Source organism: Antechinus flavipes, chromosome 2, assembly GCF_016432865.1.
Source record: "Antechinus flavipes isolate AdamAnt ecotype Samford, QLD, Australia chromosome 2, AdamAnt_v2, whole genome shotgun sequence".
NCBI classification, from domain to species: Eukaryota; Metazoa; Chordata; class Mammalia; order Dasyuromorphia; family Dasyuridae; genus Antechinus; species Antechinus flavipes.
Window position 1 is genome coordinate 25,978,430 of NC_067399.1, and position 27,821 is coordinate 26,006,250.

A 27,821-nucleotide genomic window follows, 5' to 3' on the forward strand; every position below is an offset into this window, starting at 1 on the left:
AACACACTATGGCAATTGTCTGTTCATATCCTTTGACCGTGTATCAATAGGAGAATGGCTTATGTTCTTATAAATTTGAATCAATTTTTTATATATTTTAGAAATGTAGCTTTTATCAGAACCTTTGCATGTAAAGATCTTCCCCAGTTTTCCGTTTCACTTTTAATCTTACCTGCATTAGTTTTATTTGTACAAAAACTTTTTAATTCAATATAATCAAAATCATCCATTTTACATTTCATACTATACTTCTTCTTTGGCCATAAATACCTTCCTTCTCTACAGATCTGAAAAGTAGACTATCCCTTCAGGACATTTGCGCCCCAGGCAAAAGGAGAATGAGATTCATGGCTTTCCTTTCTTGACAGATAACAGTCATGTGTTACTAGTTCCAGTCAACTGGAAAATAGATATAGAAGGAAAACCTTTGGTTCAAATGAAAAGGAGCAAGTGACTGACCTATAGTTTTGGCTCCCCAAACTCTCCATGCAGGGATGTTTGCTTACTCTTCTTAGTTGGATCCAAGCTTTATCAATCAAAGTCCCCATTTCTAAAATGCCAATCTCAATATTCAGTCCCCCAAAATCTGGGAACTACAAATACAGAGTAAGTATTGTCTTAAAAGAGGCCCAGGCAATTCTATAGAAATTGTAAAGGAGAGAAAAGAAAGAATGAGGATTAATAGAAGGATGCCATTCAATAACACTTTCTGAGAGGATCTTATTAATCCTTCTGTTTTGTCTTTTTGAGTTAATATTTAAAATCTACAATTAATATTTCAAACATGAAAAGGACTTTAGGGCCTATTTAGTTTGGACCAGGCAACCTTTCTATAATAGTGCTAATAGGTTATATACCATCTCCACTTGAAAATTTTTAGTGAAATGGACAACCTAAGATGAAAGATTTATCTTGAAACAGTTTGAATTGTTCTATTTAAAAAAATGTCTTTACACAAAGCCCAAATATGTCTTTTCTAAACTTCCACTCATAACTTTTTGTTTTTCTATCTTGATCCAAGTAAAACTAATTGAATCTCTCTTCCCCGTGAGAGTCTTTCAAATGCTTACAGTTAGCGATCATGGACCATATAATTCTTTCCCAATCTACAAATAATAACTATTATCATAATAATAGCTACTATTATAAAAATAATTATTATAATTTTACATAACACTTTAGAGTTCACATAAATTATCTCATTTGACCCTCGTAATATAGTCTTGTAAGAAGAGTATTATTATATGCACTTTACAGAGGAGGAAACTGAGGCTAGTGTTGTGACAAGATTTGAATTGAAATTGAAATTTCCTGACTTTAAATCTAGCATAAATCTTCAAACATCTATAATTGCTTCCACTGTTTCTCATATGGCCTGGTATCCAACCCCTTCTGCTTCCAGTTCTGTTCAAACTCCTCGAGATTTATTGTAGTTTGTCAGCATACTTTGGCACCCAGTATTGAACACAGTGTTCTATAATGAAATCCCTTAATCTCTGAATGATAACAAAGGCCTATGGGCTTTTTTGGTTGCCATATTGTTTTTAACTTACATTTCATTAAAAGTAAGATTTCTTCTGCCATTTTTGTTTTCCTCACAATATAGTCATTCCTTTTAATGTTATGTTTCTGAGTTTGATTCTTTGTTTCCAGCTGAAGAATTTATATGTCCCTACTAAATGTCACCTTGTTGGATTTGGCCTGTAACTGTTACCTGTCAAGATTTTTTTGGCACTTGACATAATGTCCTTGTCATTTGTCCCTCCCAATCTTTAGTCATCTAAGATTTGACAATGGTAATATCAATAATTCCATCCAAATCTATGATAAAAATGATGACACAGCCCATGACTAAGGTACTTGGGGTATTCCAATACATCTTTCTCTCTTACTATACAGTAGCTCATTTTTTTAATGTTTGGATCTACTGATTTAATCAGTTCCAAAACAACCTGATAGCAACTTTATTACTATGCACATCATGAGTCCATAATGATTTCATGAAAGGCTGTATTTTGTTTGTTTGGTTGTTTATCTTAGAGATCTATTAATTACTTCTAGTTTTCCCCCTTTCTAGGGACTGTCAAAAAAAGGAAACAATAGTCTGGTATAATTTTGAAACAGCCATAGTCAGTTTTAATAGTCACTGCTTCCTTTCTAAATTTCACAACCTATCCATTTATGTTACCAAATTTATCCAGGAATCAGATTAATATATGAAAAAGATGACTATATTTGAAGTCAAAGTATTTGAATCCATATTCTTCTCCTTCCTGCCTGTATTAGCTGGGATAAGACATTATGTTCCTTTGGACCTCAGCTGTTTCTTTCCTGTTGTTTTCTATCTGCAAAGTGAAGGGGTTGGACTAGATAAGATCGATAAAGTCCCCCTGCTCTTCACATTCTGTGATCCTCTAAATCAAAGTCTCAAACTATCTGTTAACAAGTATAGTTAGGATTTTCAATTTCTGTCATTGCCTTTTCTTAGAATACATTATGTTATGGTTGTATATTTCTTGTATTCTTCCCCCTCAGAATATAATCTCCATGAGAATGGAGGTATTGTCTCTTCAATGTCTAGTCAGATAACTTGCAGGTAAGAGACACTATTATTAAGTTATTAGAAAAAGTGGATATGGAGAAACATTAGGGAATAGTAAAAGGAATCCTAGATTCCAATCTCACCACTGACTATAACTGTGTAATCATGGGCAATTTATTTAAACTCAGAAACAATTAATTTTATCATCTGTAACAAGGGTACAAAATACTTGCAATACCTAACATAGGTAGTGATTCTAGTAAATGCATTTTGTGCACTAGAGAAATGTGAATTATTATGTAACTAGGAATCAAGACATATCCTGGTCTTTAAAATGAATGCAACAAGTTAATGAGAGGGCAATAGTGGGTTCATGGAGAAAACAACCACATTACAAAAGAAGATTGCCCACCTGAAGTAGGATAAAAAAAATTTCATCAAAGGCATAATCAAGCCTTGGGAAAAGGAGGGAATTGATCTGGAAGCAAAGTCAAGGAACAAGGAACAAGGAACTGGTAGTATACAATATTTTAATCACTATAAACCAATGATTTGTTGAGAAAAACTCACAGAATTCTAAACACTCCAAATGGAGAATTTATATAGAAGGATACAAACTAAAGTCATGCAAGATGAGATCAGATCTATAATATTTAAGAAAGTACCACATTTAGTGAAATCACAATTTTACTGAAGTATAACAAGGGTGCTAATGATTGTCATTATAATTGTCATTATGAAGCACTGGATTGGATTAAAAAGTTCATGTTTCCTTCTCTTTAAAATGAGGGGGTAGATGAGATCATAGGATCATAGGAAAAAGCATGATAAACTAACAAACAGACTCTGGCTTCAGAGTTAGAGTATTCAACTCTCTTGATGCTTCCTATCTATGCAACTTGGTCTGAGTCTCTTTACTCGATCTGTTTCCTCATCTCTAAAGTGACTACTTTGAGCTAGAGAATGGCTAAACTTGCTTTTGGCTACATATCCAGGATCTATTATATAAAGTCCCCTCAAGGTGAAGAGGAGCAAATTGAGATCTCAGAGAAGTAGTGTGCCTTGTTCAAGGTCTACAAGAGAGAAAGGGGAGCAGTTGGAATTTAGACCTAAGTTTCTTGACTCCAGGACTTTCCCTCTTATTCCTCAATGATCCCTAAAGGCCCTCTCATTTGTGCCCATGTTTCTAGTCAACAGTAGTACTCTCTGCTTTTTTCTTGTCCTGTGCTTACAGTCACATTGATGCTCCCATTGTACATGAAGGGAACAGATTTTGATGCTGCTGAGATTGCTGAGGTTGAGGAGTATATAATTAAAGCATGTTCAAAACATCTATATCCATCAATACCATTCCTATAAAATGATCTTTATGGGCTATACTGAGCCTACTTCTTTGCAATTTCTCTAACTTAGTTGCACATCATTCTAAACCTTTAGTAGTTTCATTTTGGTAGTGATTGAGGTTACACAGATATCTGGGACTTGTTAAACTTACATGTCAAGATAAAGGTACCGTATGGGTAAAAAAAATCCAATCAGAAATGAAAAGAAACCTTCTTAATTTTTTTATTTTATGGAAGGGAGCCTTTAAACAGATAATCTCAATGATATTTGTTTTGAGAAAGCATTATAGATTTTATCCAATAAGTTTTACATTATTGTTATTTTTATAAGCCCGAACTATTAAGAAAATTTGACAATCTCTGAGCAAACTAAATTGATAGCAAAGATACAGTCATGTAGAGGAGACTGGAAAGGGAGTTGGAGGTAGTGAATGTAGAATTTAATACTGCCTCCAAGAATGAGTTTTCACTATTGGAGTATATAATATGTTTTACAAAATTTGTTGGCTCTTGCCTTTTGACTTAATAATAAAAAAAATAATAAAAAAAATCATTTACATATGGACTTTTACAGGTTGAAATCTAGTTTCATATACTTACTGTCTGTGTGAACCTGGGTCAATTACTTAAACTTGTTTGACTCAGTTTCCTAAAGGTGGTTGGATTTAAGTAGGAATCACTTGACAGTTGTGTGTTGGATAGATTATTCTAGAGGAAGATTCTTGGATGAGACTCTTTAAGGGGTCATTGTAATAACCCTGGCGAGAGATACTGAAATAAAATGATGCTGACATGAATATCTCCTTATATTACTAAGGTTGTACATAAGTTTGATGACAAGAAAAAAACCTGAGGAGGTTTAAAAAAGAATGATAAGATGTTTACAAACATAGAAAGTTGGGAGAATGGTAGTGCCCTGAACAAATTAGGGAAGTATAGTAGATGTGGAAGTAGAGAGAAAAAAAAAGTTTTATTTGCTGCAGAGTTATTTATAGAATATCCATTTGGGAAATGTCTACAAAACATTTTGTGGTGTGAGATTGAAGCATTCATCCATTCATTCACTCATTAAGTAAATATTTATTAAGTATTTACTATGTGCCATGCTCCGTGCTCCCAAGGGACAAAAAGAGGCAAAAGACAATCCTTGTCCCCAAACAAATATACACAAAGCAAGCTGAATAGAAGAGATATTGGATATAATTAAAAAGAAGAGTTCGAGAGGGATTATGGAAGACTGCTTGTAGAAAGTAGCATTTTAAATGAAACTTGAAGGAATCTAGTGAGAACAGTAGTTGAAATGAGAGGGGAGAACATTCCAGGTATGGGGGAGAAAATCTCTGGAGTTGAGGAATGAGTGTTTATCTGTGGAACAACCAAAAGATCAGTGTCCTAGTAAGGAGTAAGGTTATGAAGGGATGTGAAAGCTAAAAAAGAATATTTTGTGTTTGCTGCTGGAGTTTATGGAGTTGGGGGCTGGTGGGGTGAGTTTGATGGTGATATCATCAGTCTTGAGTTGTAAGAAAATCACTTTAGTGACTGAATGGTTGGAGACAATGATATCCTTCACTCATTGGTGGAAAGGTCAAAGGAGAGAAGGGGCCATATTCAAGAAACAGCGCAAAGATGAAATGAACAGACATTTGCAACAGTTTTGATATATGGGGAAACCGAGGATAAACTATTCAGATGTCACCATAAGGTTTTTAAAAAATCAGGAGAGGGAAAGACCAATCCCACCTGCAAGAATCCTGCATGTGGCTTTGGCCAATATTATATTCTGTTTGTCTTTTCTTTGGCTAAATTCTTAAAACCTTGTAGGGATACCTGAACCCTTTGTACTCATTCACCCTTGTTTGGACGTGAAAGTCCTTGATCTTGCCTGGAAGTCTCCTGCTTTGCAATGAATCGAGTTCACACAAGGCTTCCTCTGTATGTCTCATGACAGCAAGAGCCATTTTCTTACAAGCAAATACTATTTTTGTTAATTTACTGTTTGATTTCCAAGATACATCTTTTTAATAGGTTTTAAAATATTTTCCTAATTTGATTATCAATAATTAATACTTCTATTATAGATATGATGGGATGACAGTGTTACTTTTATCCTGTTTCATCAGCACAATGTTTATAAGTACTCTCAGGGCAAAATATGAAAGCTATTCTAAGCTGGCTCTACAAATATGTTTCCATTTATAATAATCAAGTTACTTTTTTGGTCTTCCTTTTACTATATTTTCTTCACTGTCTTAGAATCAACTGAATCTTCAGTTTGGAGGAGAAAAAAATGAAATAGAACTTTAGGGTCTACAGTAAATTGGTACTTAAGTTTAAAGATAACCCGGTTGTCATACAAAATTCTTACATGCCTTCTGAATATATAGAGATATCTAGCTATCTCTAATATGATATTGATGTTATCTATTTTACTGTGTCAAATTATTTGAAAATATGGTATTTTTCCAATATATCACTATCTATGTAAGTATCCTGTTTTTCTAAAACAATAGTCAAGGAATCCACCAATTAAACTTTTAGAAATATAAATAGATAACTAATAAATTTGAATTGGTTTCATATTTTGAATAAGAATAGTCTCTCAAATCTAGATTTATCTTTAGCTACCAGCCTATACTTGGATCTTGTTGATAGATTCCTAAGGCCCTTGAGTCTTATGTTAGATTTGTCTGTTTAGTGGTTAGTTGCTGTTGTTATTTTTTTTTTTTCATTTCCTCTTAGAGAATCGCTGAATCATCTCTCAATGTGCAGTTTTGCTGCTGCTTATTTATTGAAATGTTTCTCAGAAAACTTGCTTTGGTCTTCATCTTCGATTTTTAAAAATTGTTTGAGATTATTAGAACCCGATTAATATTGATTCTCTTATTTTTCTTCTGTCTTTTTGTAGTTTATTAACAAATGATGAGAGTATATCACTATCTTGCTTCAGAGCCACTATAGAGGAAGTGTTAAGTAGTGAAAAGTATTGTACTCAGATTCAAGAGAAACCTAGATTTGAGATCCAGTTATTCAGTTCAACAAATATGTGACCTTGGCCATGTTTTAGAGTTTTAAGGGATTTGATAGGCCAGATAATCTACTTGTTTCTTTCCACTGCTGAAGAAATTGAGGGGTATAGTGACCTGCCCGTTCATTAAAGATGCTGTAAAGCCAATTTTGCTTAAATTGTCTGACTCCAGCTCAATGCATTTTCACTGTATTCTACTGTCTTCCATCTTAGTTCCCATCTCCAAATTGGGAATAAAAATTCCTATACTAGCTACTAAAATGGTCATTTATGGTTTTAGATATATAGTATTTATAAGAATGTTTTGTCAATCTTAAAAGAATATATATATAAGTTAATTATTATTGTTGTTATTGGGAGAATATTGCTCAAAAAGAAATCAAATTAAGGCTGATTCACTATAGTTAATCAATAAAGATTTCCCTGAATATATATTATATGCATGTATATAAAGAAAAAATATATATACACATATACACAGATTCATACACAGACACATATATAGGTATATATCATTATCTCAGTCACCTATATTTACAATGTAACACACATATATTTGTCTATATATTTTATAGATGTATATGTATGCATCAAAGATATAGATGCATCTTTATATATCCTCATAAGTTTTATAGAAGAATTTTTTAATAGCAAAAACAAAGATACAATCTAATAACGTCACATCTATAAGAAAAGAACCCATCTGCAACTGAAACATGAAGAATGACTTTACTTAAAAATTCCATATTCTTACTGATTTCCATTTTGCTACTTCAAAAATTATTAGAAAGTATATTCATATATATATATATACATATACACATATTTTTTTGGGGGGGGGAGAAGAAATAATGGCAGTATTCTCAGATTTAGAACCCTATGCAATCTTCTAGAGTGGGACACTCTATCTCTCACCTTCTCCCAAAAACATCCTACCAAAAAAAAATATAACTCACTTCTCTATCCTCCCTCGATAAACATATTTTCTCCCTTGTCTCCTTATTTGCTTTTGTTTAAATTTTTCTAACACTTCTCAAGCTTTTTGATCCCGGGACCCATTTACACTCTAAAAATTATTGACCCCAAATAATTTTTGCACATATGTTATATCTATTGATATTTAGCATATTAGAAATAAAAACTAATTACATAATTTATTCATTTCAAATGAGTTTAATTAACTCATTTCAAATAACAATAATTCACCAATCGTATGTTTATAACACATTTTATGAAAAATAACTATATTTTCCAGAACACAAAAATTACTAAGAAGAGAAGCATGGTTTGATTTTTGTTGTTATTGTTCAAATCTCTTCAGTTCCTGGCTTATTAGAAAACAGCTGGATCCTTATATCTGCTTCTGCATTTAGTCTATTGAGATGTGCTGTTTTGGTTGAAGCATATAAAGAAAATCCAGACTCACACAAATATGTAGTAGGCAAAAAGGAACATTTTAATTATCAAATAATATATTATTATTATGAAAATAATTTTGACCTTATAGGTTCCCTGAGTCTCGAAAAACAGATCATAGTTTGCAAAGAACTGCTCTACTTCCAAAGGCTGTTCTGTTGGTATGCCTTTTGTCTCCTCCAAATCCAGAAGATCAAGTTCACGTTCTTCTTGTACCATTGGTGTTCCTTGACTTTTTTTTGGATCACTCGTTCCTCTAATCTCCTACAATGCTCTTGACTTCATCATCTGGCACTGATGTTCAAACAGTCACACAACCTGCTCTGATGCTTTGATGTTGTTCATCTTTCTACTCCAATCTGAATGCAATTTATTGGATGGCAGGAGCTAGTAGGATTCTGTTTTATTTTTTGCATTTACCATGCTGCCTAGTCCAGTGTAATATTATAACCTACTTAAGGAGATATATTAAAACCCTCTCTATATTTTTGCTTTACACATGGAATTAAATAATCAGATGATAAATTGAATAACACATAGGAACATAAAATCATGTAATTATTGAATGAACATTTAATGTTAATTAGATCATTAATTATATATAGGATCATATGATAAATCAGTTAACAAATATTTGTTAAATACTAAATACATTATAAGTCAAATTATACATAGTATCAGAGGCTCCTATATTTGGATTATAGATCATAGACATATAGATCCATAGCTACACAAATGTTTAGAATTCAACTTGTCCCTCTTTCTGTGGATGAAGACACTGATTAAACGACTTGCTTAAAGTCACTGAGGTAGTAAATAACAGTTGAAAACTGAAAGTCCACTTAAGAAATACAACTACCCCATGTACTATTATCCTAATCTATAGAAAACTAGGGAGGATGGGAGGAAGGGAGAAAGAAAGAGAAAGAGGGGGGGGAAGAGATACAGAGAGAGACAGAGAATGAGAGACACAGAAAGATACACACACACATATGTGTATGTGTGTGTGTGTATATATATATATGGAGAGAGAGAGAGAGAGAGAGAGAGTTAGCAGACTCCTGTGTTTGGATACAAGGTACAATAAATTTATTTTTTTATTGGGCATACACACATGGGATTGCCATGTTCTAAATTAAACTTTTAAAAAGATTAAGAATGATTATATCAGTCTGTCAATTACCTTGTTTTAAATTATTTTGGTGGTTCATTTTAATTTCAAAAATGGTTTTTAAATTAACAAATGTATTAGATATAACATATTTTCAAAGATCAACTACTTCTTAAAAGTTGAATATGTTTTCTGTGCTTCTTACTGATAGGAAAACCTATCTGTCAATAGTGATTTGCCAATACTTTGCCAGTACTTTCAAAACAAGCATGTGTTATTTCAATCTTCAAATAGAACTTAAGGCACATGATCTAAAAAATGTTGATGGTCTCTCCTTTAGTTTTGTAAAAACAAAACAGAACAAAACAGTGAAAGTCAAATTCTCTCACCACCAAGTTTCCTGGCATTTCCTAGGGGATGGAAGGATCTATTTTATTACCTAGAATCTAATGGATGAAGGCAGTCTTTTTCCTCTGATCATTTTCATTTTACTTTTTCAGAACAAGATCATTTTAGACCCCATGACATTCAGTGAGGCTCGATTCAGACCATCTCTAGAAGAAAGGCTGGAGAGCATTATCAGTGGTGCAGCGCTGATGGCGGATTCCTCCTGTACTCGTGATGACCGTCGGGAGAGAATTGTAGCTGAGTGTAATGCAGTCCGACAGGCCCTCCAGGATCTTCTCAGTGAATACATGAATAATGTAAGTCATCTGTTTTTCTATTTCTTTTCTTCATGGATTTATTTGGTTGGTGGCGGCAATCTTTTGGAACTCCTTAAAGTCTTCGTACTTGACTTCAAAAAAAAAAAAAAAAAAGAAAAAGAAAATATAGAATGCACTACAAAATTGATGTTAGCATTTTATGCAAGTATTAGAACCCAAGGATAAGCTTTGGAGAGTTTGATTTATTGATTGTGTTTCTAAATGTGTTGGAAAGTGAAATCTTAGTAGAAGTTGGATTCAACTTTAGTGCATTTGATTTATCATCTTCTGTGTCTTTGGTCAGTGAAATGTGGAAAATTAGAGTCTTGAAGTAGTTATCTTAGCTAGTTACTCTAAATATGTGAGTGTACTAGGTCATTATTACAAAAAAATATAAAAGCTTTGAAAGTTATTGTGGTTTAAAATCTTCAGTTTTTCCATTTATCCTTGAAAGAATCAATATTTGTTTCCTAATTAAAAGGAATGTAAGTTTGTGGTCTTTTGTAGTCTATAATAACTTTGATAGATATCCAGCTGACATTCATCTCAGAAGGGCTTTTAGTATTGTATAATTAGACGTATGTATCTAAAATGATTCACATTTTCAGATAGATATTGTTTAACCTATTCATTGTGGACTATGAAATATAGAAATTTAAAGAGAGTGTTCATATAACTGTAGATAAAATGATAGGGTATAGGCTAAAGTGTTAACAACACAGAATATTGAAATGGCTTTAAGAGGCACTGAATTGTCTTCTGACTTGCTGTTATGGTAGTAGCTGGCTTAGGTTGATGGAGCACACTGCCTCAAATCATTAAGTTTTCCAGGGAGATTACCTTCCCTCTCCATTCTGGGGGTCTGTCATCAATGGGGCAAGAAAGTAAATAGAAGAGGAAAATGATCCTCTCCTCCCTTCATGGTACGGGAGAGTGGTAACTTACAAGCTCACAACTCTAAAATCAGGCTCCAGAATTCTACCCTCACAAATTCTCACTCTTAAAAGTTTGAGAACATTTTACTGCATAGATACTATGCTCATTGCCCCAACAAGTTTCTACTGTCACTGTGGTTTCTCCTACTTTTAAGGGGGTGGGAGAAAATGTTCAGAAGGATAGAGTTAAGACTGAACGTAATGAATAAAGATAAAACAGTAGTATTCCTGTCAATCAACAAAGTGGTCTTTTGTGACAAATCATAGGACGTTTATGAATATAAATAAGATACCTTCCAGATCAGAATATTGTTCTCTTTCCCCTTTGGAATTTCCTTCTGATACCAAACTTTTAGAAGGCATAAGCACTTTTAAAATGTTTTTATCTTCATTGTTCAGAGGATAGGTTGAAAATTCAAATCTTGGGAATGATGGACCATTCATCAGGAATGATTTATTCCAAGTTTTTTTTGGGGAGAACTTTTCCTTTGGCTTTGGTCTGCAAGGGCTTTCTGTGAACAATTAAAAGGACTGTTATAGGTATCTATTCCTTTTTCTTATTCTACAGCTATCTCACAAAAGAGCTCTTTATGACAATAGCAGCTTAATTTCAAAACTGTATATATTCAAGATGAGAGCTGGTCTCTTCCTCTGGGAAACAGAATCTTTAATTCCAATTCTCTGCCAAGTCAACCATTTCTTGTCTTTAAGGAAATAATCATTAGAAGAATGAAACGGGAATTTTCATTTATTTATTTGCCCTACAATGAAATACTTTCAGTGTAAGATATGTATGCATATATGTGTGTGTGTGTGTGTGTGTGTGTGTATGGTGGGAAAGTTGAAGGGAATTGGAAAGTGTTTCTGCCTTTTTCCTTTGATTTTCTAAGTAAAAGTGGGACTGATTTGGGGGAACACAATTTTCAGATCAATACCCACAGAATGTGGTTTTCAAATCAATACATATAGAATGTAGTGGAATGAAAGTGCTTTCACTGAATGTGTTAAGGACCTTAGATCCTTGCAGAGATGAGGGACTTTTTTCTTTCAGCTTGTGAACTTCATTTTAATGCCGAAAGCCATATGAGGTGAGATTGGATTCATCCTTACTTTAGACACATTATGTTAATTTCAGCCAATGATTTAATCTTAAAGCATCAAAATGGGCAAGATCAAATTCTCTTCATTTTGTCAATTTTTTGGGGGGGAAACAAAGTTTTTTTGAAATTCAAATAAGCGGCATAAAATTTGAATTGTACTCTATATTTTTCTTAACCTTTTTTAAAATACAACGTAATAGATAGTGATATCATAAGTTCAAGGAGATAATAAGAATGTATTGGTGGTAAATGTGAACAAATAATAAGCAACTTATTCAATTGCAATGGTGTCGATGCAGGGCATTTGTTTTGTGGTAAGCATTGAAAATACAGATATAAACAAGATTATCCAGTAGCATTTTCATCTTTCTATTCTAAGCATCCTTAATGAGGACTTTAGCCTGCTCTAGGTTATCAAGCTGAGAAAAATACTGTCAGTCGCCTTAGCATTGATGGATTCTCACCAATACTCAACCATCTCCATTTATTCTTTCAAAGGGGAGGTGATGGACACATTTATTTTGTGCATTTCATTTGTCCCATCTATTAAGCGCACTTGGGCTGGGTGTTGGGCGTTCTGTGAAAAGTGTAAGCCAATTGTGGATAAAATAATGGCCATTCTTACCTTAGACAGATATGAGTTGATTGCCTATTACATATGTTCATGTTTTTTTCCGATATATAGTATTTGTATACTTAACACAAAAATCACTGATGCAATATGTAACTACTTTTAAGGGAAAAATGACAAATAGGGTCTGAGAAAGGGAATAGATTAGCTAGTAGCATTCTGACAAAAGAAGCATGTTGAATGCCCCTACTTCCAGGTTTCCTTCATTACTGGAAAATTATGATGGAGTGGATCTCTGGAATATGTATGAAAAAAAGTGCATCTAAATTCACAGAATCAGTTTCAAGATTGTGCAAGTGAAATTATATGTTGGGAAGCTTTCCCACATTGCATAGAAAATTCAGATTCAGTTCTATCAATTTTAAGATACGTGTGGAATGGAAAGGATATTGAATATTGTTTCCCTACATCTCATCTGATATTCAGATTGGAAACTCATGAGTAGAATGCCCATCTTTGCACAAGATGTCTTTCCATTTGCCTTCTTGACTTCGAGTAGAGGTTGAGGCTTACATTGTGTGGTAAGGGTGAGGGACATGCCCATCTTTCTTTTCTCTAAACATTTCCACTTATTTCAAACTTTCTTTTAGAGTGTTTCCATGTCAGATAAAAATGATTGCATCTTGCTTAGCCTAATACAAACTTTAAAGCTGATTCCAGATATAAGGCAATTGTATCCGAAGCAGCCTGGACAGGCTGGAATCCCAAAGCTACAAACTCAGAGCTCTGTTTCCTGACCAACCTTTCAGACTGTTGTCTCTATCTACAGATTAGTGTCGGTGTCCAAGGGATAACCTTTGTGTGAGCAGTGAGGTGTAGATGAAAGATTCTGATTGATAATGGGTAATGACCCTTTCTGGTATCTCTCAATAATTGTTCAGTTTTTAGGTTTCATTTGTGAGAAGGACATCTGCTTCCTTTTGAAATTAAAATATTAAATATAATTTCTCTAGGAACTTCTCAGTCCCTGGTCTAATTAGTTGGAGGCATTTGTTTAATTTATTTAAGTTTTTTTCTTATCATTTATTTAAATCCTTAGAGTAAAAATAAAGGGTGAGTGGGAAATATTTTCAAAAATGAATTTGTACCTTAACGTAATATTTTCTTGAATCCATCTTCATGAATGAGTGTCCAAAAATGGAATTGACTGGGTAAAAAATATAGGTTCTATGGAGAGTTTCTTTCAATCTGAAGACAGACTCCCTACTCTCAGAAGTGTGTTTTCAAGTAGTTTTTAATTCAAGAGAAAATCGATATTTAAGGGAATGTACTTATAAAAAAGGGAAAACAAATTAACTCCAAACCTCAATGTGTGACTTTTCACTACGGAAGTAGATTTGGTATAATATGGGTAATATGAGTTGTTGCTATGTAAGTGGCTTCAATTATTGAGATAAACAAAAGACCCTATTTTAAGGCAACTTCACAGCATGAAGCCACTTACTTCCTCCTTGGCCCTCCTCTCCAAAGAGGTCATGAAATAAAATGACACAATTACTGAGCTGTATACCTCTAGATCAGAAATTCTTAAACTGAGGTCTCACAGACTGCCCAAGGATTCTGTGGATGGATTTCAGGGGATTCATGTACTTATATGGGAAAAAAGTTATAACTTTATTTTCATAAACCTCTCTTTGGAACTTAGTATTCTTTTCAATTATTAAAAAAAAATGAGAAGGGAGTGTCACCAGATTGACCGTCAAAGGTATCCAAAGCAAAAAACAAAGATTACTTCTATATGTTTAAATGCTGAAGGAGGAACTAGAAGGGAAAGGTCTAGTATGGATTTCACAATGTTATTTTTGAGCTGAAAAAGGTAGGGGAGGAAGGGAAAGAGACAGAAGAGGTATTTTCTTCTTCTGAAAGGGAACTAATATGATTCTTTGTGATAATTGTCATGCTTCTAATTTTCCAATAGATGAGAAGATGGGAAAGAAACAGGTGAATATTTTCCCCCAGAATATACAATGACCTTTTTTTAAATGTACAGTGACCCAAGGGTAAGACTTGAGTAAGCCCTTTTCATATCCCTTCTTCCCTGCTATTGTCCACCAGAAAAAAAAAAAAAAAGAAGAAGAAGAAGAAAGATGGTGAAATTTACATTATTCCTATTACGTGATTCTTGAGTATAAATTTTAAATGACTTTTGTCATTTGGACCAGAATTTGAGGGGATTCTCAACAAAGTCATCTTATTAGCTCCCCATAGGCAATTATTTTTCATCTAATTGATACCTAATTGATTATGGTGTGTCTGATTTTAAGTCAGCACCTAGAGGAATTAGACTCCATATCCACAAATAACCTGAAGCTTTCAGGTCTTTTATAATTACTTAGAAATGTAATGAGCAAAGCCATAATTTGGGGTTTTCCCCAGACTATGGGAACCTAGAGGGAAGACACTGACAGCACTTTTACTTCTTCAGTAGGAAGAAATAATTAAGATTAATATCTAGTTAGTAAGAATAATTATTAAAATAGAAAGTCATCAGATATTATAACCCCTTCTCCAGATATACTCTTCACACATATACATACCCTTGCCTGTGGCAACCTAGATAAACTAAATTGGATTGAATTCACCTAATGCAGGCAAGCCATTGGGCTAGGCAATAGGTATGCAAAAATGAAAAAAAAAAAAAAATCCAAGTTTCTCTCTCCAAGGTATTCCTCCCTGGCCTACCTAGCTCCATCCTGTGCCATTTGCCATTGTCAGTTTCCTCAACAGCAATTTTAATAATGCCCTGAGATGATATTGCTCTAAACTCAGGGTCTTCAAACTATGGCCCGGCCCGTGGGCCAGATGCAGCACCTGAGGATGTTTATCCCCCTCACCCAGGCTATGAAGTTTCTTTATTTAAAGGCCCACAAAACAAAGTTTTTGTTTTTACTATAGTCCGGCCCTCCAACAGTCTGAGAGACAGTGAACTGGCTGGCCCCCTATTTAAAAAGTTTGAGGACCTTTGTGTCAAGTGAGTCTCTCTCTCTCATTTATGTCCAATTTTGAATTCAGGAATCTTTTTCTATAACACAAGGGGGTCAGAATACTTTGGATTTCAATGTTTTTCCCCAATATATGTTACCACTGTAAGTATATGATATCTCCTAGGGCCAGAGTTTCTAGTTACACTGTGGGTGATAAATGTAAGAAAAGTTCTTCAAAGGCATCACAGGGCACGTCATCTTAGCCTCCCATAGTAAATGCAATAGAGAACATAAACATATCCTGGTGAGTGCAGTTTCTTACCTCTTTTTTCCCCACCCTGTTCAATTCCATTTCTATTTCCAAAAACCCAGGATATCAAAATAGGGAAAGCTAGAGGAAGTCCATATTAAACCAATGGGCTGTGATCTCTGGTCCTGTGATAACTATGGAGTTTGCACTTCCCAAAGGCTTTTCTACTACTGGTTTGCAAAGACTGCTATTTATATATTCTTTTTTCCTCCTTTCTGTAACAACAACAACAACAACAACAACAACAACAACAAAAAGCCAAGACCACTTGTGATCTTTGACTGTATTATGTGTTTAAAAAGACCACAGATTTTTTTGATATGGATTCTCTTCTTTCTGCTATACTTCTATTCTTCTCTTTCTTCTCCCCAAAAACACTTGCCACATTGCTTTCCAACCTTTCAAAGGGATAGGATCAGGGAGAAAAATGAAGATAAAGCTTTCTACTCTTGTTTGCTACAAACTGATTAGATATTAGAATAGGATAATAACTTTGTAGATTCCGTTCTGCTTTTTTTATTTATGCTTCTGTTTTCACAGACCACTAATTCTCACTTAAAATTCACCAGAAATGGGAAGTCACCAACTTCACTGATTAGGGCTGTCACTGATCAGGATAGGCAAATTAAGCTCACTTTTCACTCCCTACCAATTTGCTTCTTCTAGCCCCTCACCTCCTGATATTTTTTGCACTTCATTTTGTATTTAACAGAACTCTTCTTTAAATAAATATGAGGTTATCTCTGTAGGATAGAAAATTGTTCCTTTTCCCCTCTAAAAAGGTTTACCTCCACAAAATCAGAGCCATCAAGGTCCATTTTAGTAACAATATCAATAATAGTTAACATTTATGTAGAGTTTTAAGGCTTACAGAATACTAGTATTATCTCATTTGATCTTCAAATAAGGCTTCGTAGGAGGAAGTTACTGTTTGCATTTTACAGATGAAGAAACACAGGTTAATAAAAGTTCATTGATTTGCCAGGAATCACATACTAGTAAATATCTAAAACAGGAATAAAACTTAGTTCTGCTTGATTTCATATTCAGATACTCTGTGTACCACCCAGCTATCTACTTCACAATTCTTACTTATTCTCATTTCTGGTAATAGTTATAATTTCTAGTGATTATGATTTCCTGGGGGGGAAAATATAAAATTCTTATCTTGCCATTTATAACCCTCCATAATTGTGTACCCATCTACCTTTTAAATCTTAATTCCCAGAACTCCTCATTCACAATCTCTATATTGTGGCCAAATTGGATTTTAACTTTTTTTGAAATTTACCATTTCATCTCCCACCACCACTATTCATTGGTGCAATTTGTACCATTTGCTTAGATTGCAATTCCTCCTAATTTCTTCCTCCTAGAATCCTTTTCTTACTCATGTGCCAACTTCTTGTAAAAACTTTCTTATCCCCTTATGTAATACCCTCTTTGTCTTTCATTGTTCTTGTGCTAAACTGCTTTGTGAATGGCATTTTTAATTGGTCTAAAAGTCTTTTCTCAATATTCTAGCCTTGGAAATCTGGGCAGGGCAATGGGATTTATTACCTTTTTCTCCTGATTATTAAATATTTCTGCTCTTAGATTCTGCCATATTGAACTGTAGGAATCTGGTGGTTACACTTTTTCAGTTTTACTGAGTAGAGTTAACTTTCATAGAGCTGTCTAACTGCTAGAGCAGAGAAACACTTGCCCCCTCACCTTGTTCTCCTTCCCCTTGGCCTTGCTATTATTATCATGGTGCTTGTTTTTATCAAATTGTAGTCGGTGTATTACATTTCATTTCCTCGAAAAAGAGGCATTCAAAATAAATTGTAAAGTACAGATGACACCTCTGGATTTTTTTCCCCTCAAAGGGAAACATGTTGCCAAATATATATATAACTGTTCTGAAAATGGCACTTTCCATACTAAGATTTTGTAGGCCACTCATCCTGGTAGGGGGGAAAAAAAGGAAAACTATTGAATTAAAGTGAGACAGGAACTTAAAAAGGAAAATCTATTCTTAAACATCAAGTTCCATATTTAGCTTTCAAACTTTCTTCCTGCATAATAATAATAATAATAAAGAAACACACCCTCTTTGGAAAGGTGGCTGTGAATCATGCAAGGTTAATCAGTGTGACAGAGAATAGTGAATTACATTCATGAGCTAGGAAAACGCAAATGTCTGAGTTTGTCAAGAAGCCACGATTGGTGACAGAGGTTGCTGGCTGAATCACTGGGTTCAGTGGATTTTGTGAAGGGAGCAGAGGCAGGCTGATCTGCTCACTGATCTCCTCAATCCCCCATTCCTGGTATTTCAAGGTGGCCCTCAAAGGGGGCATTTCATGCCAGCAGGAGTCTTAAGATGTATCTGGAGGGGCAGCTAGGTAGTGCAGTGGATAGAGCATGAGCCCTGAAGTCAGGAGGACCTGAGTTCAAATATGATCTCAGATACTTAACATATCCTGGCTATGTGACCCTGGGCAAGTCACTTAACTGCAATTGCCTCAAGAAAAAAACAAAGATGAATGTGGGAAAAGGTGAATGTTCCCCTTCCTCGAAGCCGAAGGCAAACCCAACCCAACTCCAAAATAAGGGGACAAAGTTGCTGTTTGGGTCTGTCACAGTCCGAGAGCTATCCCAATATATTGCTTGATCACTTTTCTATAAAACAAATAGTTGAAGCCACACAAAGAAAGGACTGAAGCTTTAAGAATTGATGGTTTCTTTGGGAGCAACAGTGAGGTAAATATATAAACATATATATTATGTAAATATATGAGTAGGGATATGATACAAATATACATATATAATATGTGTATGTTTATACATACACAATACATATATATACATATATGTATGTATAACTCCTATACATTCACACGCATATCTACATATCTATATTTATACACAAACATACATGCTTGAGTAAAGACAAAACCAACTCTTTAATTTCACATTTCACAGTTGAGTTTCTACAGACTTTGAAATTAAGTGCAATTTCTCTGAATGTTCCCCAAGTCAAAAAAAAAAAAATGAACAACAAGCAACATAAAAACAACAGCAATAAATGTTTATTCTTCTGACTCTTGGAGATACATCCTTTCTCTCTTTCTTGCTTCACATCATTCTGATATATACAAGGAATCCTAGTCCTAACAGTGATTTGATGAATGTGAACAAACTTTCCTTCCCACTTGCTATTGCCACCCTCTTGGCTTCAAAATACACTCACCATCAGCAATTACACCTAAAAGAACAAACCTCGTTGACTTTTAATTCTCAGAGTGTCTGTTATTTGAAGCCTATTGCTGGGGAAAGAGTAGATGTGGACTGTCGCTGTAAAGATGCTCAGCAGGGGTAGAATTTATCAGAATCATCATGAATGGAGCTTTATGGAAAGATTTTGGAAGATCCTCCATTTCTTGGTCGGGCCAGCTCTTGGCCAACATCATAAAACTATTGTCCTGGATAGTGGGGTGGACTGGGAGTCAAGAAGACTTGAATTTGAATCTTGCCTCACATTCTCATCAGATTTATGAACATATACAAGGCAGTTTCTCTAATTCAATTTCTTCTTCTATATAATGGGGGCAATAATAGCGCCCGCCTCAGCATTTTTGGGAAGAATTTATTTGCAAAATGTTTTGCAAACATTGATGTACTAAAAAATGCTGGCTATTATTACTGGTTTTGTTATTGTTATTATTAATAATAATAGGGGCTCATTAGCCTCTGTGAATGGTTCTGCTCTTTGGGAAATGAGAAGAGTGGCTTGTGAAAAGCATGATTGGGAGTTAGGGAGAATTTGATTATAAGATTGGATTGTTTAAAATCGCATACTTGATGGGCTAAGGAGCTGGTCTGTTATTTGGTGAGAAAAAAAAAATAACCAGGCCGGCCTTATATTATTCACTATGGTGCCATTGATTGCCTTATGCTTTAAACATGTCTCTACCTAGAGGGGCTAGGCTGAGAGGAGCTCATCTCTGAACAGAGCTAATGACTGCTGCTCTTGCCCAGATGGGTTTTCCTTTTAATTTTCCATGAGGTGATGAACTGAGCTCCGGGTTGAGCATCGCATGGAATCCACAGAACAAGACATTTCCCTTTTCAGTGAGGAAATGTGAAATTACTAGTAGTGATAAGACATCAATGCACGGAAGAGTGACTAACCAAGTGTGATACTGTTGGTTATGATGAAATGGAAAGGGCGTCGAGTTTTGTGTCAGAGGTTATGGGGGTACAAATCCCAGCTTTGACATTTATTACCAGTGATGATATCGGCAGTGTTTCTTCACCTTTCACGTTCTTCATTTCCCCATCTATAAAAACTGCCGCCCATGCTAGATAATAACATTGTCAATGGCAGTCATAGACAGCCTTTACATTGTGCTTTACATTTGTCATCTCATTGGATATTCCCAACAATAATAGCAAATCCTAGTATTATCCCCATTTTGCAGAGGAGGAAGCTGAGGCAATCAGAAGTTAAGTGATTAAGTAAGTGTTTGAGACGAAATTTAAATTCATGTCTCTCACTCTAAGTCAAACGCTCCCCTGTGTCTTTTAGCTTCTAAGATGACCTCTGGGTTTCATTACAGCTCTAAAACCAATGACCTTATTTCAAGATCTGTCTGTGACATTTTCTAGGTTGCTAGTGTTATTAGTGACTGACTCTTTTTCTGAATCTTAGGTAATTCACCTGGGAATGGGGTAATTAATATGTAGCCAACTATTTTTAGAGTTGCAAGTACCAAGTAAAATTCCATACAACAAACATTTCTTGTTTCTACTATGCTCTAGGCATTAGGGATTAATAAACACATATCTCCTGTCTTTGAGGAGTTTATATTTAATGAGACACAGGCAGGCCTGATTAGTGTTTATATGGGCAGTTATAATATGTGGCCATAACTAATTGCAATACCAAGTTTCAAATGATTTGGTTAAAAAACAGGTTTAAAAGGGAAAAGAAATTTTAATTGGGGCAGGGATCAGGGAAAATGCATGAAGTTGGTGGCGCAGATTGAGGTTCTTAGATGGAGAGGATTCTGAAAAGGGGACAGATAAGTAAGATGAATATTCATAGATAATATTGTAACTAGCTGGAAGTGGGAGATGGCCCAGTTTGTCTGGAGTATAAAAAGCAGAAGGAGGATTCATATGAAACACGACTAGAAAGGTTGGTATAATCCAACCTGTGGAAGATCTTATTCTAGGCTAATGTATTTCTATTTTATTCCAGATGAAACAAAAAAGGAGTCATTCTTCTGAGGTTGTTGATCGATGGGTATGGCCATGCTTGTGTCTTAGAAAGACTAGTGGGGCAAATATATCAAGGACGAATTAGAAAGAGGAGAGACTAGAAGTGGGGCGATCAGCCCAGGTATGGGATGATGAGAGTCTGAATTCAGATAGTCATCATTTACCAGAAAAGAAGGCAAATGTAGGAAATATTGAGAACATAGAAATAACAGGTATATATTGGCCACCAGGTAAGCCTGAGTTGGGATCTCCTAAAGGGTTTTCATTGTTTCTTTAAGGTACTCTCTTCGATCAGCAAATAATAGATCTTTAATATATGTGAATTGCTCAAATGAATCCTGAAAGGAAGAATCATAATGGGAACATAGAAGGAAAAACATTGATAAGACAATCTTCCTTAATAGAGACTTTTTTCAATCCTCTGAGAGATATATGATCTCATCAAGGCAGGATAAAGATTACCACCCATTCTGTAAATGTAACTCAAAGAACCTACTTCATGGGTTGTTCGTCAGTTACGACAACTTTTCACTATATAAATTGCCAGATTCCTTTTCTTGCCATACATTTCTCAAATGAGACACTTGATGCTACTTCCACACAATTACTCATTGGGAATCTTGTCTTAAGCACACTCTTTCCTTTTCATATCTTCATTGAAAATGGCTTCAACATATATGAAAATTATGCTCATAAAGGTTAGAGGTGGAAAGTTAGATATATAAAATTGCTTATTTTTATTTTCTTTCAGCCACTGTCCTCTCTTTTCTTTATAATTCTTTTGAAGGATTGAGTCTTCCTCAGATTCTATATTCTCCTCTAAAAAAGCGTTGCCAGTTAGAAAATAGAGATATTTCTCAGAGACAATTTAGGAAGTAAGTGATTCAAGAAAAAATAGAGCCATACTAAGGATTTTATAAAGTGTCACCTAAAAAATCAGGGCATCAAATCAATAGAGAATACAGCTGGGTTGTGTTAAGTGGATGTAATACAATTTGGATTTAAAAATGGATTCTCTTTTCATGAATGGGAATAATTCCTCTTGGAAAAGAATACTAAGTGAAGTATGTCCTGGGAAGCAGGGCTAAGAATGCTTTTATTCAGTCTGTGAATATGAGATTTCAGAAGAGACAGATCAATGGCTTATGCTAATTCTACTTTTGATTGCCTAGAACAAGTCATGGAAATCATGAGACAACATCTAGCTTAAGTATAGAAGCAAATGTTTCTGAAACTCCTAACTCTGACCCCTCTCCAAGGTACTGCCTACTTTTGGTACTCTGCCAGCCTTACAATCTCCATTCTGTTCATAAATCATTCTGTGCCAACGTCTCCTAGCTATTTCTCCTCTTTTTTTTTTCTTGGGTTTACAGCTTTTAAGAATTCACACTAGCACACCATTATTTCACACCCAAATCAGACCATTTGAATTGTGAACTCCCAGTACTTAGAATTACATATTCTCAGTTTTTTTTTTCTGGCAAGATACTTCATTTTTTCCCACTTAAGAAAGACATTTCTTCTTTCCAGGAATGGGGAGAAGTGAAGAGAAAAAAAATTTTTTATATAGAGTCTATTATATGGCAGGCACTGTGCTAAGAACTCTGTTTTTTTAAAACAAATAGGATCCCATGATCCTCACAATAACTTTTCAAGGTACATGCTGTTATTGACCCCATTTTATAGTTGAGGAAATAGCAAATGGAGATTCAGTAGTTTATCTAGTATCATACAGATTGCTATTAGCTGAGGCTATATTTAAAATCAGGTCTCTAATATTTTACAAATTTAATCCATAAAGCATACTTTTAGGAAATGATATTCTAGTGCCCTTCATTTTTTAATAGCTCAGCCATTTTCCAATATACTGACACAGAGTCAAAAACTTATTTCTTGTAACCATAAACAATAGCAGTTATGCAAAGCTGATTGACAAAGCAATTTTTGTAAAATGGGGAATGCAGCATTCTGTCCCTGTAGACTCCCTACTTTTCTGCCAAAAAGAGGCACGTTTATTTCATTATCTGTTGACCTAAAATGATCTTGCTTATTGAAATGTGCTGGCTTTCAGCCCATTTTATTGTGTTTTTTACCTTATTACTGTGTTCATGTACAATGTTTGTCTTGTTCTACTTTCTTCATTGTATATCACATAGATCATAGAAGAAAGGTGCCATGAGGGGCAGAGGATAGAAAGCTGGTCTTCCTAAATAAGGAAGACCTGACTTGGAATGTTGTCCCAGATATATATTATATGACCTTATGTGAGTCATTTAATTTCCTTTGGCTAATTTTATGAATCTATAAAATAGGGTTGAGGATACCATGTGATACTGCTGTTCTGTGGGGTAGGTGTGAGAAAATGACCACAATCACCAAAAGCATAACAACCATGATAGTAGAATTACATAGTGCTTTAAATTGCAAAGCACCTTAGAAATGCATTCTCAATGGATATATTAAATATTTAGCAGACCCTAAAGGCCTATATAAATGCTATCTGTTGTTACTGTTATTGATAAAACCTGGAAATAAGCTCGTAATAGACCAAGGAGTCCAACCCTTTCATTTTAAAGATGAAGAAATGAGGCAAAGAAAGATTGGGTGATTTGCCCAAAATCACATGATTAATAAGTATCTTAGGTCGGATTTGAATCTATTGAATATTGATTAAGTGGAATATTGAATCTATTCTTGATTCTAAGTCCAGTCCTAGGGATTCTTGGAGTACCCCATTTATATTGGGGGAAGAAAAAATGAGAAGGGACATGATTATTGTCTTCAAACATTCTTAGAACTGTCACTGGATGATTGATTAGATTTTTTTTTTAGCCACAGTGCAGAGTGAGTGAAAATTGTCAAGATCCAAATCACAGATTGCATTTGGGAGGGACTTACTAATAATTAGAGTTATCCCCTTTCCCAGGCTTTATGGCACTCAATATCTTTTTGTTTGTGCCAAATTCTTACTTATATATAAGACTTGGTGACTTCAACATTGAGATTCTAATATTTTTTTCTAGATATAAGAAATTGGAAGAAATGAGGATGATATTAATATTACAAAATGCCAGTATCCCCCCAAAGTAATATGTATAGTATTGATGTGACAGTATAGTGTGTGGCGAGATAACCCATTGGAGCTCCCTTTGCTATTTCCTCAACTTTAAAATGGGATCAATAGCAGTACGTACCTTGAAGGGTAATTGTGAGGATCATCTATTATGATGCGATCAAAATACAAAAAAAGATTCTTTATAGAAATGTACAATACAATATATGTATATTCACAATTATAAGGGAGGGAAGGACGGAGGGAGGGAGGAAGGGAGGGAGGAAGGAAAGAAGAGAGAAAAAGAAAAAGAAAGAAAGAGAAAACAAAGAAAATTAGTAAGAAAGGAAGGAAGAAAGGAAGGGAGAGAGGGAGGGAGGAAAGGAAAAAAGGAAGGAAGCAAAGAAGGAAGAAAGATTTGAAAAGAGAGAAAGTGGGAGAGAGAAATAGAAAGGGAGGGAGGGAGGAAAGGACAAAAGAATTATGTATTAAGCTCCTGCTACATGACAGTATTGTCAATTTACAATTGAGGCAAAAAAAAAGTGAAGTGATTCACCCAGAGTTATATATAGTGTGTCTGAGGTTGGATTTGAACTCAGATCTTCCTGAATCCAGGTCCAACACTCTATCCTATAGCTCCCACGTAAAAATACTAATGTATTCCAATCCATCCCTTGACCTTTACTTAAAAGATTTCTTATCCTATGAAGGTCAGCACATTTATCCTCAAGAGCCCATCTCTCTCAATCTACACTCCAGAGAACCTTTTATGGCCTTTCAAAACAGGCTGAGTTCTGCACTCTGATTAAGCAGATGTTTTGACTCGCTGCAGAAACACTTAGTGCTAATACATGCTTCTTAATTTGGGGGCTTTCTCTGCTTCCCTCCCTTTTTTTTCATTTATAACACTTTTTTTTAGCAATCCTAAATTGGACTTCACAGCCCTGCAAATTATTTCTGTTGACCCATCACATTCCCAAGGCCAATCTGATTCAGCACAACTATATAAAGAACCTTTCTCCCTCCAACCTAGAACAACAAATTTATTTAAAATATAGAATCAGCAGAATTCCTCACTCTAATATCACTATCCTTTCTAGGTGTTATCATAATCCCTGGCTCTAGAAATAATTTAAGGAATATATCTTAGGGGAGAAATAGATCAGGTCACATCGAAAGTTCTTAAGCTTTTTTTTTTCCTTCTTCTGTTCATTATCTTCTCTGTAAGCTTGAGATTAATCAAGGATTTTGTTGTCTCTCCCCCCCACCAACCTGTGCTTTTCATCTTTGCAGTTGAGCAGAAATATTGCTTACATTGGTTGGCTAGGTACAGATGGTTTTAAAGGAAATAATTTTCTTCAGCAAAACATTGATGGAAATAATAGATGGATGAGAGTTCAGGGGAGGGATGTTGTATAATGTTGGCATTATCAAAAATCATTGAAGTAAGAGAAATACTTGTAATGCTATGATTTAGTGACAAAGATTATTGCAACTTTCTTCTTTATCAGGGCGTAATTTCATAGTGGGAAATACAACTGGGAAAAATGCACCTTATCAATAAACATTTATTGAATACATATTTGGTAAAATATATTGTTAGAAGTGATGTAGGATCCAGTTTTATTAAACTAGAATATATAATTCAAACGTGAATAGCAACAATAATAACATTTATATAGCATTTTACTATTTTCAGAGCATTTTCCTTGTGACAACATGAGGTAGAAATTAAAAATATTATTATATCCAATTTTCAGAACAAGAAATAGAGGTTCTTAAAAGATAAATTATATATTCATGATCAAACTAGCTGATTAAGTGAGGTACATTGAAAACAGACTGGCTTTAGAGAAAGAGGACATAAGTTCAAATCTCATTTCTTATACTTACTTTCTATGGGACTTGTTGGGCAGTTGGGTAGCACAGTAGATAAAAGTGCCAGTGCTAGAATAAAAAGAAACTGAGTTAAAATCCAGCCTCAGATACTCTGTGTGGCCTTGGGCAAATCACTTAACCCTGTTTGCCTCAGTTTCCTTTTCTCTAAAAAGAGGCAAACAACCATTGTATCTTTTCCAAGAAAACCCCAAATGGGATCATGAAGAATCAGAAAGGACTGAATAAGAAAAATGTGACCTTAGGCAAGTCACAACTTCTCAGAATCTGACCTTAAAAGGCACAGCAGATGATGGTTGGGACTTTGCCTTTGAAGTCTCCTCCAGCTTATTCTAAGATGATGCTGTGAATTTTAACTTCGATCTGACTTTTTCCAAAGTCAGATCTCTATCCACTATACTGTCTTTGAGATATCAATACAATCTTGCATGTGGGGAACAGCATAGACAGGTAGTAGTTTATTGCAGCCAAATGCTAGTTTTCCTCACAAATCAATGCCTTCATTGAGCTGAACTCAATGAAGACCAGGCTCTAGTTCCTTCTAGCCCCTCACAAATTTAAGAACAGGGAATTTCCACAAGACAGCCTAATTGTCCTTGAGACTAGAAGAACAGAACTCACCTACCCTGGAACAATGTCGACCAAGGGTAGGATGAATAACTCACATCAGAGGGAGCAGGATGAGGCTGGGGTCCTGGGCAGGTGGTGATTGCCTAATTAATTAAATTGCACTCTCTAAGCAATAGCAAATCAGTTTGTCTTTTTTGAACAGGGAGTGATATGACCAACACATGCTTTGGAGTAGATAAGCTTGGATGCAATCTAAAGGATACATTTTTATAACAAGAGGGGAAGAAAGGACATTGAAAAAATGGAATATATTGGGAAAGGTGCTCTTCCTGTATTCTAAGACTGAGATAATCCATAGAAAGACTATTGGATATGGCAACTAGATGGCACAGTGGTTACAGCACTAGTCCTAAAGTCAGGAAGGTCTAAATGCAAATCTAGCCTCAGAACTTCAATATTTACTAGCTCTGTAACTCTGGACAAGTCACTTACTCCAATTGCCTCACCAGAAAAAAACAATTCTTAAAAAAAAGACTATTGGATTTAAAGTCAGAAGATCTACATTGGAATTTTGATTTTGCCACTTGTGGTACTGACCAAATTACCTTAGCTTAGCTTTCTAGGTCTTTTTTTCTTATTTTTTCTATTATAACCTTTAGAAAATATGTTTCTCACCACAATCTTAAGAGATTGGTAGTACAAATAGCATTATTTTCATTTTTTAAATGTACAAAGAAAGTTGAGCAAACTTCAGTGATTTGTCAAAGGCAGTAGAGCTTGAACGTTCCTTGTCTTGAACTGGAACTGAGGTCTCCTAGCACCTGACCCACTTTTTGACTTAACACAGAAAGCGATTTGTTGGTTTTCCCATCATTTAGGGACTCCTTAATCAGAATTGTGCAATACATGCATATACATATACATACATACATACATATATATAAAGAGAGAGAGAGATTTTTAAATCCTTTGTGAGCCTATGTATTTCGCTTAATGC

At 34.8% G+C, this 27,821-nt stretch overlaps 1 protein-coding gene across 2 annotated transcripts in view; it reads left to right on the forward strand.

Moving 5' to 3' along the window:
• The window catches only part of CTNNA2 (catenin alpha 2), a 1,459,872-nt gene that overhangs the window by 518,200 nt on the left and 913,851 nt on the right, over positions 1–27,821 (forward strand). For both annotated transcript variants that reach the window (XM_051974336.1, XM_051974337.1), the window contains exon 7: positions 9,938–10,141. In XM_051974336.1, coding sequence (XP_051830296.1) covers positions 9,938–10,141 — 204 coding nt within the window. The remainder of the gene's footprint in view (positions 1–9,937; positions 10,142–27,821) is intronic.